The 18,224-nt window shown below is 38.8% G+C and overlaps 2 protein-coding genes across 2 annotated transcripts; one reads left to right on the plus strand and one right to left on the minus strand.

Annotated features, from left to right (window-relative positions):
- Positions 1-4,127: 4,127 nt before the first annotated feature.
- Positions 4,128-5,572, plus strand: msx3 (muscle segment homeobox 3). Its single transcript, XM_042502197.1, has 2 exons — positions 4,128-4,580; positions 4,984-5,572. Exons 1-2 carry the CDS (start codon positions 4,220-4,222, stop codon positions 5,388-5,390), a joined length of 768 nt encoding a protein of 255 aa, XP_042358131.1. The 5' UTR covers positions 4,128-4,219; the 3' UTR covers positions 5,391-5,572.
- Positions 5,573-6,790: 1,218 nt separating this feature from the next.
- znf511 (zinc finger protein 511) lies at positions 6,791-10,296 on the minus strand. The gene is made up of 6 exons (XM_042502196.1): positions 10,064-10,296; positions 9,882-9,955; positions 8,215-8,416; positions 7,929-8,053; positions 7,293-7,535; positions 6,791-6,991 (listed from the first exon to the last, which is right to left on the minus strand). The coding sequence occupies exons 1-6, from the start codon at positions 10,232-10,234 to the stop codon at positions 6,919-6,921; spliced, it is 888 nt and encodes a 295-aa protein (XP_042358130.1). The 5' UTR covers positions 10,235-10,296; the 3' UTR covers positions 6,791-6,918.
- Between the last annotated feature and the right edge of the window lie 7,928 nt (positions 10,297-18,224).

Genomic DNA, 18,224 nt, shown 5'->3' on the forward strand with positions numbered 1-18,224 from the left:
TTATGCTTCACCGGGCAGGCCTCCCATCTCTTTTAAAGACGATACACTTTCACCACAAAGTTCCCCGCTGTGTGTTTCATAAATGTTTATCCCACATGACTCTGGCCCCCCTCCCCAAAGTTTGGTTAGCATAGCTGTAAGTCGTGCCAACTCTCATGAAAGAGTGTCTTTTTTAAATGAAATATATAAAGCCTGCTTCAACATGTTTGGTTCGAAAAGGAAAACTCTTTTGGAAACCGCAATTACCTCCTTAAACACTTCTCCACTTTGGCAAGACAGCAGGGTTCAGAGAAGTGTATGTAAGTGTGTGTGTATGTGTGTGAGAGAGAGAGACAGATAGACAGGTCTGTCGCTCGACCACATTTCAAGACTGAAATATCTCTACAACTGTTGGATGGATTGCCATTCAGTTTCGTGCAGACAGTCATGCGGCCCAGAGGACAAAAACTAAAATGGCCCACTGTTTTAGTGAAATGTCTCATCAACTATTGGATGGCTTATCAAGCAATTTAGTAAAGATATTGCCTGTGTCCAGACCTTCGACCTACTCACCCCACCAAGTTCGAGCTGGCTGAATCATCTGGCACTGTGACATGTGAATGTCAATTTTCAGGAGGGTATGAAGGCATGAAAGAACAGATGCCGTCCAAGCCTGAGCAAGATAGACGTTGCTATCAAGGTTGTTCTAAATTATTTCTTCTCAATATTGCCTGACATTGTGGTTTCCTCCACTGCACCTTTTGCACATACCTTTTGTGTTCTTTGTATTCTTTTTTTCATTTTAAATTTTTTAAATGCTTTTATATTTTTATCTTATATCTTATTCTATTTAAAGGTACTGCTTTTATACTTCCTCTATGTTCACTGTTTTGCACCAAAACACCAAATTAAATTCTTTGCATGTGTAAATGTACTTGGTAATAAAACCCAATTCTGATTCTGACTTAATTCACTCCGCTACAAGTTTTAAACTCCAGAGGAAACAGGTATGTTGGCTGTTGTTATTCAGATATGTTGGTCTTTATTTGTTGTTTATGAAAAACCGTATCCCCTTCCACCATAGATCTCAGTTAGGGTGGACGCTATGTCAGACTGAGGATGGAAACGGAGGGTAAAGAGTTAACAATTCTGTCTCATATCAGGTATATCAGGCATGTACAGATATCCATATTGGTACTCAAATGTTGAATCCTAATGACTTTAGCAACAACTCAGCTCATGTCATCAACAGATCAAGTTTTTCACTTATCTGACCTGGCATAAATGTTTTGAACAAAATAAATCATGTTGTTTATATGTAATGAAATGAAGTAGAAATGACAGAGAAACTTTGTTAGAGAAAAAAAACAGCTACGGCACTATATATAGACATGCATTTTTCAAACCAAAACACTCATTGTTGGCTCTTCTGGCATGTGCGTGCTACTCAGAGAGAAGGAGGAAATATAATTTACTCATTCATTATGAAACAATGGAGGAGAAACAAAACATTACAGTCAGCCCTACATCCCTTTTCAAACAGGAGGAGAGCGAGAGTGGTAATATTCACGGTAAGTAGAGGAGAATGTAATGTTGTTAGGCACTAAATTACAGTCATTGAAAGCTTGTACGGTTACCCAGCGATCTATCACTGTCACACACAGAGCGAGAGGGGGAGCGAGAGCAGACAGGCGCCAGGCGCAGCGGGATCAAAGCAGAAATGTACCTCGGGGAGAGCAACAGTTAACTCTATTTAACCAATTGTCCTACAGACAGTCAGTCAGTGTGCTGCTGCAGGCCCTACAATAGTTCCCATAAGAGAGAGAAAATCTCAGATATTGGGTTTCACTGAAAATGATTTGACTTGATTTGAAGAGCTGCAAAACAATCCTAATTTGGATGGGCCTCTTCAGTCGGCCACTGCTACATTAGTTGGGGTTTTACTGTCTCTCAAAGGGATTACAGACAATGAACACAATAGGTTGAAATATGGGCAATACACAGCCGAAGATAATTTGATTACACGCCACAAAATGGAAATTTATAGTGATAATAACTCTTAATAGTATAAAAAGTACTGTGAATCACAGGCTGGATTGCCTTGCTGCTTTAATGAAACACAGTGATAAACTACTTTGAATTATTCTAAAGCTCAACTCCTCAGACAAAGTCCGACAACAAGTAACAGCACTGTAGTTTTGGGAGCATAACAAAAGGTTTCATACCAGTTAACTTTTGTAGACTGAGTTTTTTGGTTCATGTTTTATTAAACTTTCATTCATTCTTTTTTTGGCCACCTGAGGGCAGTGTAACAAGCTGTAAACACAACATTTATCATATCTTCTTAAAAAGTTGATATGGTGAACGTATTAAAAATCAGTTGCCAATTTAGTCTTCTGGATGACACAAAGCAACATTAGTAGTCATTTGGCCATTTTTGTGTTCACCTGATAAATGCAAGTTCAATATTCACTCTCCTTTTAACTCTATTTTGGTCTGCGCCATTTTCCAAAGTAAATTTCTGCCTTTTTGGCTGCTAAATGCTCCACATATTCACTAGCTACTTTCTTATTTTGAGCGCCAGGCAGGTAGTTTACAGCAAGGTTTTAGAGCTTATAGAATTTCGTCACCTGCAAAATGATCATCTGCATATCAATTACTTTTTCAAGTTTTACTATTACTGTTTTCTCATGTATGTCTATACTGATCAGAGAATCCAAAAAGGTGAACAGTCTTAATGAATTGAAGCATATGGAGACTGCATTGAACAAGAGCAACACTATATCAAAAAATCTGTTAACAAACTCAAACAACTCTTGCAGTATAATCCCAAATCCCATTTATCCAGTTGTATGCTCAGTACTTCCCAAACACATGGATTTCTGCTAAAACATTACGATTTCATAAATTCAGGGCTGGCTACTTATTGGCGGAAAAGGTTTTATATGGTAAGGTTTTAGCAAAAAATGCATGTTTGGGAAATACTGAACAACTGGGTAACAGACTTGATTTAGACTGCAGTTGTGAGTGTTTGTAAACGGATGTTTTAACATAGTTTTACTGCTATTAAACGTGGACCCCAATGACTTCAGTTCATGAAGAATGTTCACTTTTTGGGATTTTCCCTTTGACATGGAGGCATGTGAGAAAAAAAAAAAGTCTTCACAAATTCAAGGTAACAGGCAGTGAGCAATTGATGTACAAATGGTCATTTTGTGGCAGTAGTATTTTTTTAAGAGCAGCTGTTAAAAGAAAAAAACAAGGTGGATGAGAGTGGTGAGTGAATAAACTGAAGTTGAGTCTGTAAACCAAAACAATTAATTAAAAGATATTAAAATGCCACACAAAGCTGAGAGGAAGTACTAAGGTGGATGATAATAATGTTCTTTGTTACATGAACCTTTAATGATACAATTTGAGCCACTGTTAATGTAAATATTAATCAGTGCAGCTTTAAAGTTATAGTTAGGTATTTAGGCAAAGAGTTTTGAGAAGCTTATGGTAAGGTGTGGTCCACATATGAATTACATTTCCTAACGTAAATAACAGAACCCAACACAGCTAATTTTTCGATAATCAAACTTGGAGAAAATTACATAAATATGTAATTTAAAAAATATATATATATTGTCAATATGAAACAATATATTAAGCATTCCAGGCTGTATTCAAATCTAACAAAAACGTTTCTGCAAATTAAATATGTCCACGCAATCACTGATGTAATCATGCAATGTTTAAGTGTGCATAAATAATCCCCTCTGATGCCAGTGCATCAGCAGTGGGAGGGAAGATGGTGCTGATGCAGCGGTCCACGCCCGGAGAGGAGCCACAACAAAAACCCTGTACAAAGGGACAGAGGGGGCAGAGGGGCATGAGGGGTGAGGGGGTATATTACTGTTTGAGGACTCGGAATTCGGCGCCACGCCTCTGATCGGAGGTTTACATCTGTCAGGGCATCACAAGCGCATGAAATGGACCGCAACTCATCATTACAAGCCTGACCTATCAGAAACTGTTTCAACAGAGTCACGTGGGCACATCGACGGACTGATAGGCAGGCGGAAAGATGAGAGAGGATCTCAAGGCACTCTACTGAAGAAGAGGCAGGTCCATGCGTAAAAACTTAAGTTTACCACTCAGCTGCGCATCACTGGAGGACTCTGGGCAATAACACAGATATCCTCGAGTGAAAAACACAAAAAATAGCATCAGAGAGAGAGGCAGGAAAACTGTTTGTATGGCACCTCAGTCGTGCGTAATGAATCCTGCGCAGGGATCACCGCCCTCGGCTGCTCCGGAGGAGACCTCACCGGAGGACCGAGCCGCTGGTGGCACAGGGACTGATGAGCTGGACCTATCATCTGTCCGAAGGTGTAAAACCAAAAGTTTAGAGCTGCCTTTCAGTGTGGAATCACTCATATCAGGCAGGACGCCGGACAGGAGCATCCACTCCCCGGAGCCTGGTTCAGGATGCGTCCGCGGAGAGGAGACAGAGTGTGCGTCACTGAGGGGACTTAATCGGCCCAAAGCAGAGGCGGGGGACCTCAGCGACAAGGAGACGAGTCCCTGGTATCAGGCTACTTACGCATCCCCTCCAAGTGAGTGTACGGTAGTCTTTATTTCCAATCCAAAGCTATTTCAAACTGCCCAACTTTCTAAAAGTATATCCAAAATCTCTTTATGGGTATGCTTTTGGTTTAATTGAAGAACAGTGCAGGAAAATATAAAAAATGAAGTAATATTCTGGGTCTATTACAGTACCACAATAATGAAGAACTCGATGCAAAAAGCCACCATTTAACTTTCAGATGTGATTTGCTGCAAACGGCTGCAAATAACAGCTTCATTGTCTTAATTCTGTTTGATATTCCCCTTGTTTTTATGTTATTTTATCCATGCATATCATACAATGCAAACAAAGTCATTATAGTGAATGCAGGTAAGCAATATCGATCACATCTTTTCTATTCCAATAATGACACTCTCTAAATTTACTTCCAGGACTTCCCAGCCCGAGTGCTTGTAATCTACGGAAACACAAGAACAACAGGAAACCCAGAACTCCTTTCACAACCTCTCAGCTGCTTTCTCTGGAGAGGAAGTTCCGTCAGAAACAGTACCTCTCCATCGCAGAGAGAGCCGAGTTCTCCAGCTCCCTCAGCCTCACAGAGACCCAGGTCAAGATCTGGTTTCAGAACCGCAGGGCAAAGGCCAAGAGACTGCAGGAGGCCGAGCTGGAGAAGTTCAAGCTGGCCGCGAAGCCGCTGCTGCCGGCCTTCGCCTTCCCCTTCCCGATGAGTGCGCACATGGGCACACCGTCACTCTACGGGGCCCTGAACGGACCGCGGCCTGCCTTCCCCGTCCCAGGACTATTCAGTGGACCATATGGGATGTACTACTTGTCTTAACACACACCAACCTTGAACTGAATCGTTGGGACTGCCGCTTTTTTAAAAAAAAAAAAAAAATGCCTTTATACAGTAATAACACTGCAAAAATGTCCATCTTTTGAGCCAACCCGTCTGAAATCTTATATTAAATCTTATGTGAAATATTTTTATCATAATGAAAAAAAGTATGTTTTTCTCAGATATTTTCATAGAGTGAACTGTTTTCGTTTTGTTGTTTTTTTTATTTGAAATAGTGGCTTCAATCAAGGAAAATAGAAACATTTTAATTAAGTTTCTAAAAATAATAATCAGGTTATTTACTTTAAGGTAAATGGTGATCATGGTCATTTTTGCAGTGTATTCAGTAAAACTTTTTTTTATTTAAACGACGGACTCTCGTCAAGCTCATTTTTCGGACTAAATCTTCAAATTTCACATGTAGCTTTCTGAGCTATTACATTTCTGTAAATACTTTAGTCAAAGTTATTTTAAAGTGGTAAGAGACAATAACATGATTATTTAAAGGCCTGCAGCTTTGAGTTTAAAGCAATAACTGGTGATGACTCTCTAAAGTGACCATGTGAATGTTTTATTTCCATTCCAGAGGCCTTTGAATATTTCTCACCTTATAAGGGCACAGCTTTCATTTTGTAGTTAGAAAACTGGAGAGCATCAACATTTAATCATCCAAATCCAGTCTAAAATTTGATACTATATCTTACAGTCTGTTTTTATCAAAGGCAATAAAGAGTAAAGTCAACAACAAGAAAACTCACATTTTATGTCCAAAAGGGGTATCTGTAATAGCTTCTAATAATCATTGACAACAAACATCACGAAACAGACTGTGAAGTGCTCATCAGTGCCTTTTTATCACTGCTGTGATGAATTCAAATGTCCGTAAAAAAAATTACTAGCAGTTTCATCTTCAAAAATATGTTTACCTTTGGCATTTTAACCCGGAGCTGATATATTGCACAGTGGTGCATTCAAGGTGAATTTAAAATATCTAAACCACACAGTTTCTGTTTGTTTTTAACTTTTTAATATCTTTCCCAGTTGCAAAAGTCTAAATCAGATTAATCTGCTTTACTATTAAAATTGTATTTTTGTTACATTACCTCAAAAGGAAAACTTTTTTGCACAGATGTTAAAGAGCTCTTAAAGTCCAGTTTCATTACTAAATGTAAATAAAAGTCATCAGCTATTTTTGCAAACACTCAAAATGCTAAACATGACTGGTACTCACATCGGTCATCAGTGTATTTTATATCTGATGGGTAAAAAGGTGTTTTGTACGATTATTAAAATCTATTATGTAAATTCTGACATCTGTCATTTTTCTTTCAAAAATACACATATCACTTGTTTTTTAAGTCTTGCCTTGAGTTGCACACAGTTCACCTGAACGAATGTCTCGGCCCATCACATTTTTATTTCAAACATTTATTTTAAGTCATGGACATATATGGCATTTTTAATATCTCTTTACAAGACAGGAATATAAAGTTATTCATGTTAAAGGACTGAAAACAGAATTCTGGCTTTATTTCCTTCTTCCCCGCCCCCCTCTGAAGCCTCTTACGGAGCCGTGACCGAAGCACACAGTTGTGGGGACCCTAAGGGACAAAAACCCGGCTGTTGTTTAGTTTCTTAGATTGTTTATCTTTTAAATATGACAAACTGTAGTAAATATTACCAAGATATGAACCCACATGCATTTTAGTTTTGTAATGTTGCACATAAATGATAGAAAGAACCCTTCCTACAGTTTGATTAACCCCAAATCAACTATGCAATTGTGGAAGTTTTACCTTAAAATTCCCAGAGTTAACCTTAGAACATCTAAATGAATCAGAAATGGTTGACTTAGTCTCCTTTGGTTCAGGACTGAACTGTTTAACGTGTTTAAAGACTAACCTGTAGGAGTATCGTGGTTTTTGTGGCTCTGTGCTTGGATTCCCCGCGCTGTGAGCAGTAGAGGCCAACTTTTCCATGCGAACAGCTTCCTCCTCAGACACATGCGTCTCCATGGATTCTCCCTGCTCATGTTGGTCAGACAGCGCATCACACATAACTTCACACACACCCTCTGACTCACACACATCGTCCACTACCTCCATAGCTGCGTCTTTCTGCTGCTGTCTCTTCGTCTGCCGGGTTCTGTTAACAAAGACATGATATTAGAAATACATTTAACTGGTATTTAATGAAAGTATAATGACTGAACACTAGTTTAAGCCTTTGTATTGTTTTTTGGGCTCAGGTACAAAAATAAATATTTAAAGCAATTTCCACTGTAGCTGAGCTTTTAAACGAAATATCACTAAAGGTTACACAATGGTTTTAATGCAGCAGTAAAGAAACTCACTCTGTAACCTTAATTGTGTTCACAGGAGAATAAAATAGTGCATCAACTTTGCAAACATTTCAATTCAGAGGCTTAAATCCTGTTTACTATAACAAACACGGACTCCACTAGATTGAAAACTTGCTTGGAGAATTATTGATACTGAGGTTTTGCTACCATCTAGTGGATAAAACGTGCAGTCTCACCCTCTGTCCTTCTTGGTTTTGTCAAATCTGAAGTCTGGAGGATACTTGTGAATTCTTATCAGGTGATCCTTTCTGTGTTTACTCGTCCTGAACTTCAGTCCACAGCCCTCCACCAAACACTGGTACTGAGACATGGAAATGAACCACCGGGGGAAAACTATCAAGACTCAATAGTCATCATCAAAGCATGTCTAACATATTGGGCTTTATTTACAGCTTTGTGCTTCAAACTTAACAGCAAGACAACAGAGACGAGGAAAGGACACAACTTCAGACTCTGCCTTACCATATCTTGCTTCTCGGCGAGGATAGTGAAGAGGGAGTCGTGCCACTCCTGAATGTGAATGTCCAGGAGCCGGGCACTTGGCAGGGAGCGCCGGCAGGAGCAGCACACGTGTCTGTGAAGAGAGTTGTAGTGGTGCTCGTACTCCTCCAAAGTGCTGAAGACTGCACTGCAGCCAGAAATGTGACAGGCAAACTCGGACACACTGAGAAAAGATGAGAGGAGGATGAAGGTGACTGACAGCCTGACACACACTGAAATTACAAACGGCTACAGGTAAAGATGAAAGAATCCACACCTGCTGACTAAGGAATATCTTTACTGGGGTCTATTTTATGTTTGGTGGTTTATTTGCTCTATACTGATCAAATATGGACTAACAGACCATTTGCCACACATTTTAATGGTAATATTCAAAGAAGAATGTAGAAAGCACAGAGATATCAATTTATCAACAAACAATTGTCCCAAAAAATCAAATAACAATACATCCATTAGATATGTCTGTGTTTTGAGGTGTGTGGATGTCATATTTATTAATTTAAGAAAACAAGCATTCCATTCTTCTTTTTTAAGCAAATGAATCACTTAAATCTGTAAAATAGTAACAAACACCGTACAGAAATTAGTCAAAATGATTCAGGTGTGATATGCTGCTCAAACACTACAATATTTCTTTACTCGCTACCTCGATAGCAACAACAAAATGCTTACTTTTTTTTTGGCATTTCTGCCTTTATTAGATAGGAGAGGAAACTGCTAATGTGAAAGGGGGAGAGAAAGGGGGATAACATGCAGCAAAGGGCCACAAGCCGGAATCGAACTCGCAGCTGCTGCGGCAAGGACACTGCCTTCATATGTGGGGCACCTGCTTTATCCACTGAGCCACCCGACGCCCTTATGACGATTCAAATTAATTTTGATGTAAAATCCAGATTAGGTAGGGACTGTTCTTGATTGATACATACACACAAATAAGCATATTTCACAGTTTCAAGCTGTGATAAATATTGTAATTTTGGAGATTTTTATCAAAAAACATACCTTTTAAACCCTCTTGCAATTAAAAATGAATTATTCCCTCCCCAGTGCTTAAAAAACAATTTTCAGTGCCTCGCCCATTTTGCATCACCGCCTCCTCTCTCAAAATAAACCAAAACCAACAGAAGTCGATACTGTGGTAACACCTGTGGTTAAAGGCGTCTGCGGTACTTTTTTAATGAAACTGTCTCACAGAATTAAAACATTTTAATAAGGTAAGATAAATGTATCACGCTAGCTAAAGCTAACTGTTGTGTTGTTGTATTTGTGTTAGTTGTTGTTAGTGTGCATGTTTTTGCATGATTTTTTGTTTGTTTGTTTGTTTATTTGGATTTTGTACTTTTTACAGATTTCTTGCTAACCTCTGGGTCACTCCTTTTGTTGCTCATTTCCTTCTTCCCGTATTTTTGAATAAAATAAAGACAATTTACTCAGGTCTCAAAGAACTAAAATCATTTGTTTGTGTTTACATCTATTCTGAGTCAGTTATTTTATGAAAGCCTGTCTGTAAGCCTATTGTATTCAGCGTTTTAAGCAAATAACAGCCCGGGAAGATTTACGGTAATTCTGTACCATGACCATACAGCATTAATAAGGTCACAAAAGCTAAATTAGCTCCGTTTCCATACCTGAGTGTCGGTTTGTCTTCAGCCTCTGAGATGTAGAGGTCCTGCAGGTACATGTGTCTGAGAATGTCCCCATCCTGGACACAACATCCACATGCAGTATGTTATGCTAAACAAATGTTAGATCATTTTAGATTATGTTATATTAAGCGTTGTCCAGGCACATGTCCTTATTGCTGTGTCACCTCGAAGAGCTCGTGGTCCTTGTGCAGGTGTATGAGCTGCGGGCTGAAGCTAAACGGGTTTCCCTCCTGGTCTCCGCTCCGCCTCGGCTCCTGTGTGTCCCCTGTCGTTATGTCTTCCTCGCAGCTTAAATGTCCCTCTGTCAGGAGCTGGAGCAGCTCTGGTTGCAGCATCGTTCACAGGTTTTCATGTAAAGAAGTCAAACTGCCGCGCAGAGGTTTGTTTTGATGTTAGCTGTCGCGAAATGACTACGTCACGACGTCAGCGTTGTTTTTGTGCGTTGCTGACGCCTGTTGGCTGGTCGCGTTATTACGACTTCATGTGTTGATAGTTTTTGTTTTCCACCTGAGGTTGTTTTGAAAAAAAAAAAAACAAAAGTAAAAAAAAACACAAAAAAAAAACCTGAGGTTGTTTTGGCGCAGTGTTGATCCCATACACTGTATATAAATAAATGCCTGTTAATTTGCGACGGTGCAGTGTTTGACTTTTACTTTTTTACGTTTATTTGTTATTTCTACTTCACTGTTTAATAATATTCATAGGCTATATTTCTGTATTTTTACAGTAAATATACTGCACACTGTGTGAATTTCAGTTTTCTTGTGCAGCTATCAGTCATGTATACATACAGTATAAGAAAACGGTGTATATAGATTTCATAGTTTATATTACTTTATTTTTCATTTGATGTCATTTGTATTTTTTAATATTTCTATCATTTTTAATCATGATGTGGGATTTATAGTTTTATTTGATCTGATCAAATCTAATCTAATTTAATCTTATCTTACAGCAAAACAGAAAATGTCTTTATCCTGCCGCTGAATTTTTTGTCCAGTTTTTCATCTTATATATAATTAAATATCCACACAAAATATTATGGTATCTATACAGTAATTAAATAAGGAAGTACAAGAATATTTTATATCAAATCTAAATGTCTCCAAAGTTTTTACAGGAAACTGCTTGACTACATTAAGAGAAAATTTGTCCCCAGCTAGCAAAACTTTCTGCCAGCTTTTCTCTGCTAGTGAGGTCAATTTGGGAACTCCCCAACCTCCTCTGTGTTAAACAAACACCCTATCTAAATACACTCCTGCAGTATCTTGTGAATTTATGACCTTTCCTTCACTCAGAGGTTTTGTTTTCCTTGTCAGGTCTAGTAATGTTAGCAAGGGTGAATATTGTTCTACCTTAAGACTACCCTTCTTGATTTTTTTAACACATATCTCCAAGGCTCTATAATTCTTTATTGTTTATTTTGTCTTTTCTTCTTGTGGATGTGAAATCTTCCCAATAGTATATATATAAAAGGTACCACCTTTTTTATTCTGTTATGTCAACTCATGATGTAGAAAACATGGCCTTGTTCAGGATGCCCACTGAGTTACCAGATCATTGTAGGACTGTACCACTGCTTCATTGTAGATTTTGAATTTACATGGATTGTTTGGTTGCAAACACTCACAGACAAACTGTTGAACTCAGTTTTTGTGTGTCGCCTGACATTCAAAGATTGTGATGAAGATCTTTCAAACATGACTGCGGTCCAAAACCCAGTCAGTGTTTTATCTGTGACTTAAATTTAGTCAACATGCAAAGTAGCTTTAACTGAATAAATGCTTAAAAGCTCAGATCAAATTAAGCAAGCAGAAACACATTTACTACACTGTGAAAAACCCTTATTGTAGGCAGTTAGGATGCTTATTGCTTGATATGATTCAAAACAATTTTATTTATATTGCACCAAATCATGGCACTTTTCATGTAGAGCAGATCTAGCACCATACCCTTTAATTTCATTAACAGAGATCCAAGAATTCCTCCGTAAGCAAACACTTGGCGATGGCGGCGAGGAAGAACTTCCTTTAATCGGTCAGAAACTGCAAAAAGAACGAGGCTCTAGGAGAGAGAGGGAGACAAGAGAGAGAGAGAAACAGAACAACAACAACAGTACAAAAATACCTACGACTAATTATATGAATACCAGAAATATGTCAAAAACAAATTCTATATTGAGTAGTACAGTACAGTACAGTACAGTACATGGTAGTATGTATAAATAATAATAATAGTAGGAGTAATAATTCTAATAAACAATAATAATAGTAATAATATTAATATTTATCATATTAGAAATATGACTAATAATAGCAGCAGCAGTGGACGTGAAGCAGGACCACTGCAGCAGAAGCAACAGAGATCCATGGGAACCTGCGAAATAAAAAAGGAAAAAGACTCGACCAGGAAGAAGCCAAGTTAGTAAAACGCATTAATGAAACATGAATGTGTGCAGCAGGAGAGGAGGAGAGAGCAGCTCACTGCATCATGGGAAACATTTCAGTGGTAAAGCAGAAGCTATAATCATTTTTAATGGCTGATCAATAGATAACCTAATAAATAACCTTAGTTTTCTGAAACGTGCCTTTTAAAGCTGTTTCTTTGCAGTCTGCATGTTCTTAACAATTCATATTGATGCAACTATAGACTCATATTAATACTGACAAGATAAAATACAACCAATCAAAATCAATTTCGAATTGCAATTATTTATTTAAATGTAGTTGAATAGTAAACTGAAGTTTTTTAAGGTTTATTCTCAGTTTACTATCTTCCCCAGAGAGCAAGCCACATCACTATTCAACATCCAAGTTGAATTTATAGTTTTGTGATTTTTGGCGACAGTGGCAAGGAAAAACTCCCTCTGAGAGGAAGAAGCCTTGGGAGGAACCCGGCTCTCTGGGGGGCCCATCCTCCTGTGGGCTCAGGTGCCTGATGATACTCCTGAATGGTCTCATCGCCCATCAACTGGACGTGGTCTTATCGTCCATCCACTAGACGCACCCTGGCGATGAGTGTCAAAAGTTCTAACCATCTAGTCCTGAGAAAAGGAACACATTTATAATAAGTACAGCGTTGATGGATTTCTAAATCCTTCTTTTCAACTGTAATCAGTCTGAAGTGTTATCAGAGGAAATTTAAAAAAACATCAGTGTTTGTGTTGTGTCTCTGTCTCTTCCACATCATTTCCAGGATGTGTGTCACTTCAGTGAATGTCACTGTGTTTTCCACTTACGTGTCTTTGGTAGAACAGGATGTAGGAGGTTTTCTCCCGCAGGTTACACACACAGTCACCGCTAGTTTCTGTGACCTGTGCATCGTTGTAAGTGAACCAGCGGTCAGTTGGGTCCTCCTGTCCCACGTCTGGATCCACCCCATCACAGATGTAGTGTCCTAACAGGAGAGGAAACATTGTTGAATGGACTGTCTTAAAACTCAGTGGACGTTTTGCAGGTTAACTGACGTCATCCATTATGTAGTTTATATCAAAGTAAGGAAAGAGTAATATTTGTGTCTGACTTTTGCAGTGAAATTAAAAGCTGTGTTCAGTGTTCAGTAAGTAATCCACTGATTATCTTACCACTTCCTGCTGTCGAGCCGATGTGATTGATGATGCTGACTAGGCTGAAACAGGCACCATCCTGAGAGGAAACACAGTTAAGCAGAGTTAGTGTACACAGTCCAAACATTTACAGTCTGCAGCTTTTGTTTGCTATCAGGTTGTTAGGTTATCAGTATATCAGGTCATTTAGGTTTACTTACCTGGTTGGACGACACTACCAGATCTCTGAGGAGGGTCACCGGGTCGTGGACCTTTGTAAGCTGGAAGGACGGAGTGTACCTGAAGCGCTTCAGGTGCAAGACCAGCACTCTGCAGACGGGAGGAAAAGAACATGAGCTTGAGGTGTTTGAGGGAAATATCGCATCACAAACTCTATTTTCTATATTAAACATTTTATAACCATTCATATAACACTGGGCACTCTACAGTGCCAAGTTTAATACCATCACTGAGCACTGGTCAGTTTGGTTATTTGGGATGGATTTGGTGTCACTTACCTTGGCAGAGTGACAAATGAGGATCGCTGGCTTGATGTGGTGGCGCCGCACTCACAGTTATACTCTAACTCCGTCTCCTGTAGAACAGCACAAGAACAAAATGCTTTCAGAATCACAAGCACTTCATTGATCCCCGGGGCGAAAAGTGTCACTTCTGTACTGGATTTACATGCATGACAGCAAAACTACGACGTAACCATACAGACGGACACAAGCAGTGGCGCTGGGACAGAAATGTGCCAGCGTCTTCTACATCATGTGATGACATCGTGTCAGTCGGTTGTAATGTAAATGAATGAGGACAAGTGTTTCTTACCATCAGGTAATCCTGGAGCATCTGCTCCACACTTCCACCTCCAGGTACCAGGTCGAGGGAGAGGTTCGTAAACTCCTCCTCTCTGGTGGATCCTGCATAGCAGCTACACATTAAAAGGACAATACGGTTAGAATACAGCTGCACACTTCGTTGAAATGTTGGTAAAAAAATACGAATGTGTGTGTGTGTGTGATGTGTTTAACTGTGTCCTCGTACTTTTTGCAGGTCCTGGTGTTTGCCATTTTAAACACCATGTGTTCCTCCACTGGACAGCAGTATGACTGGCCCATTCCGGCCGCCATCGTCTGAAGCTGTGGCCTCAAACACCTCATCTGCTCCAGCATGCAGGTGAGGAACTCGTGTGCATCCTGCAGATAAAAACACAAATATGCATGTTTAATATCATAGCACTAAGTATAACTAGGTGATGAAACATCAAACCTTTCAAACCTGGAAACCAGATTACTTACCTTCTGGCTCCGATCCCGGAACTCTGGAGACCAAATCGCCCTCTTGAATGCGTCCAGGAGGCGGATTTTGTGTTTGGCATTGCTGGAACGGTGAGAACATTTTATGTCCATAAAGGATCTGGAGAGGGGATAAAAGGGGTTAGAGCCATGTTTCCAGATTATAGAGCCAGATTTTGGAATTGAGGGTGTAATTTGAGGATAAAATGAGACATTGAGTTCGTACCTCACAAGTTCAGCTTCAGGTAGAGATCTCCAGACCTGCTCCTGAGAGCTGATGGCTCTAACGAAGTCCTCTAATGTCAGAAGACTCTGCAGGCAGGAGTTCATATAGCAGATCTGGGCCGGGTTGGGGAACCTGACAAACAAACATAACAAGACAAACACGAGTGAATACCATCAGTTCTTTAATGACATGTTGTGAAGCTAGAGCTCATTTCTTGCTCTTTTCTTTTTTACTTTTCTTTGATTTGATGTGTGTGTTTGTGTGTGTGTGTGTGTGTGTGTGTGTATGTGGGTTGGTGCAGGTGTACTCACCCTAAACATCTGATCTGCTGCAGTCTGGTCTTAGCGAGGAAGACGACATCTTTGTCTAACCCCAGCAGTCGTTCCTCTTCTTTGGTCAGGCCCGTGAACTCCGTCACCATGTCCTGGTGAGGGGTGGAGGGCCTCTGACCTTTTGGAACAGGTGAGACATAAGGTGTTGTCTGTTGAAGGAAACAAATACTCTGTTGAAATCATGTGAAGACACACTCATGAAATAAATATGAATAAATAAATATCTTGTTCATGCTTATTGCTGAATTTTGTGACAAACATACATACCTTGCAACGACGCCAAAACCGAGGCTTCTTAGCCTTCTTTGACTTGGTGTTTGGCTTGGTGTCATTTTGTGTGGTAACAACACTGGTGAGAAAAAGAAACGTGTAATTGTGACTGCAGAGAAAACGTGTAGAAATAAATCAGTCCCTATGCACTGTCTATTAAAGAGCAAATACAGTGTTGTATTAACAGCAGAAGGAAAAAATAATTCCCAAATCTCGTAAAATTCTCTAAGGCACTGAATGTGCAGGCAAATAAAGGTACTGTAAAAATAAAGAAATGTGTCTTACCTTTGGTTTTTCTTCTGGAGGTGGAAACAAAAACAAACAGTTAGAATAAAGTACATCAAATATCTTTAACGACATTTATAAATTAGAATTCCTGAAAATGACTAAAATTATTTTTCATCTGATGCCTTGAAACATTCAGTCAAACATACTTTGAGATGACCGAAGAGTCGATACCACCGTGGTGTCCCCTTATCAATGTTGTTGGTGACAGCAGGAGCGTCGGGGACAGAGACACTGTTGATAAAGACAAACACAGATGGTTATTCTCTCGTGTCTGCATGCTCAGAAGATCATAATCATTTACAGGGATTATTTTAAAGAATTAATCGCTCTCTAGTCAGTTAATTCTGCAATAAGTGAGTAAAACTTAAATCTTAAGACTCTCTTGAGCCCAAGACAAATCGAAAATCTTCAAATGTAAATTTTGCAGCGATGATGCCGGTCTTTCAGGCATCTGATTAACATTGCATGGGAACAACACAATTATTTTTACTGTCAACATTGTTTCAATAGTATTTTATAGAACTGAGACCAACTTTATTTCGTAAATTGTATGACTGACTGTATTATCCAACAATTTCTTGTTATTCTTTGCTCAGTATTTCGATTAAAATGCATTAATGATGATCTTAAATAATTTGAAAGAAATCTGTTTGTCATGTTCAGTAATCTTAAGGCTCACTGGCTTATAGGACTAATAAACACACATTGGGTGTTACTACCCGCTTTGCCATCCACAATACTGCTTTAGAGTTATCGCTGAAAAATTTAAGACTGAGTCACTAATCATGTCTGACAGGAGACAGGTCCAGGACAGCTGTCCAGTCTCAGGTCTACAGCTCTTAGTACAGAAAGGCTTGTGTCTCTTGACACTGGGCACAAACAAATGATTTTCTCAAAGCAATTTGTGTAAAAACTAAGGGAAGCTAATCAACCTGACCATGGAGATGAAGAAATAGTCAGGATAAGACTGTAGTAACTGTTATAAATGTCCTCACCTTCTCTGAGAGCCGAGTGTCTGTTGGTTCTCATTTGCCCCCACATCAACAACGGATACTGATCCCTGTACAAAGTAAAAAATAAATAAAATTTAGATAAAATTCAATGCTAACATAATCTATTTACACAAATTATATAGTCAGGTTTAACATAAAATATCTCACTGTAAACTGAGATTTTGAAATGAGATCACATTACATTAACAGATGAGTAATTTCATCAAGTTAAATAGACTGAGAAAACAAACCTTTCCACAACAAAAGGAAAACAAACGAGGCATGTTTGAAAATGGTTGAAAACTTGTCTTGAAGAGAAAATAGTCTGAGACGGTCAGTTAAATGCTGCTATCATCGACGTTTGATCAAGAAATATGGTCAGATTCAGAACTACCCTTAAATTCTACAGTTCCATCCTAGAATGTTAGGATGACATCATACCTAGTGCACTAGAATTAAAAAAAAAACAAACTTAAAGGGCTCTGATCATAACTAATGACTAAATATGGATTGTGTGTGTGTGTGTGTGTGTGTGCGTGCATGCGTGCGTGCGCGCTGGAAAACTAATAACAAAAGTAGATTGCATACTTGTTCTTTAAAATAGCTGACTTTGTATCACAAATTACAGTTATAACCTGCTGCATTGGTCATTTCAATAAAAAATCTAAATTAACTAAATACATTTACAAATCATCATTATTTATGTATTTATCACATAGAAATAATACATTTTAGGCCTACAATTCCAGTGAAATGGGATCCCACCAGCTTCCTTTAATATGCACTGGGAGTTATTTATTTATTTATTCATTCATTCATTCATGTGCCTCTTCACACATCTTTGGCTGGTGCTTTTTAAATGCCCATGATGATTGCAAATGGTTTTGTTAATCCATGCATTCATCCCAAATGCATTTTGAATCAAATTATTAGGCTACTATTATTACTATTTTTGTTGTTGTTGTTGTTGTTGCTCCCCATTTGATGGTTAAAGTAGATCTAATATGTCAGCAGTGCCTAAACACGATGTAAACAATGTAAATCGTGCCATCACCAGTTAGGCTAGCTACAACTGACGCCAATGGACAAAAATAAGTTGGCTACTTCAAGGCGACTGCGGGCAAACACTGGTTTAAAGTGAACAACTTATTTATTAAAGAAATTAAAGAAAAAAGAATGAAAACCACTGAATCAAAACGCTTCAGTTAGCATGCTCAGTCAAGTTACCCCACATGCTAACAGCTAGCTTACGTTAACAAGAGGTAGAAATCGTTAACATGTTTGCTTTAGGCTACTGTCTGCTAGTTCAGTGAAACAAAATAAATGTAAAATGTGTTCACTCCAGCAAGTGAACCAAACCTTACATGAAAGT

The sequence above is a fragment of the Plectropomus leopardus genome, chromosome 15 (assembly GCF_008729295.1).
Source record: "Plectropomus leopardus isolate mb chromosome 15, YSFRI_Pleo_2.0, whole genome shotgun sequence".
Taxonomy (NCBI): domain Eukaryota; kingdom Metazoa; phylum Chordata; class Actinopteri; order Perciformes; family Serranidae; genus Plectropomus; species Plectropomus leopardus.

Excerpts from the sequence above, each read along its gene's own strand:
- msx3 (XM_042502197.1), top strand. The coding sequence starts at position 4,220 with ATGGCACCTCAGTCGTGCGTAATGAATCCTGCGCAGGGATCACCGCCC. Across the intron at positions 4,581-4,983 it reads TACTTACGCATCCCCTCCAA|GACTTCCCAGCCCGAGTGCT; the intron begins GTGAGTGTACGG and ends ATTTACTTCCAG.
- znf511 (XM_042502196.1), bottom strand. The coding sequence starts at position 10,234 with ATGCTGCAACCAGAGCTGCTCCAGCTCCTGACAGAGGGACATTTAAGC. Across the intron at positions 8,417-9,881 it reads GAAGACAAACCGACACTCAG|TGTGTCCGAGTTTGCCTGTC; the intron begins GTATGGAAACGG and ends ATCTTTTCTCAG. Across the intron at positions 8,054-8,214 it reads TCGCCGAGAAGCAAGATATG|TACCAGTGTTTGGTGGAGGG; the intron begins GTAAGGCAGAGT and ends TCCATGTCTCAG.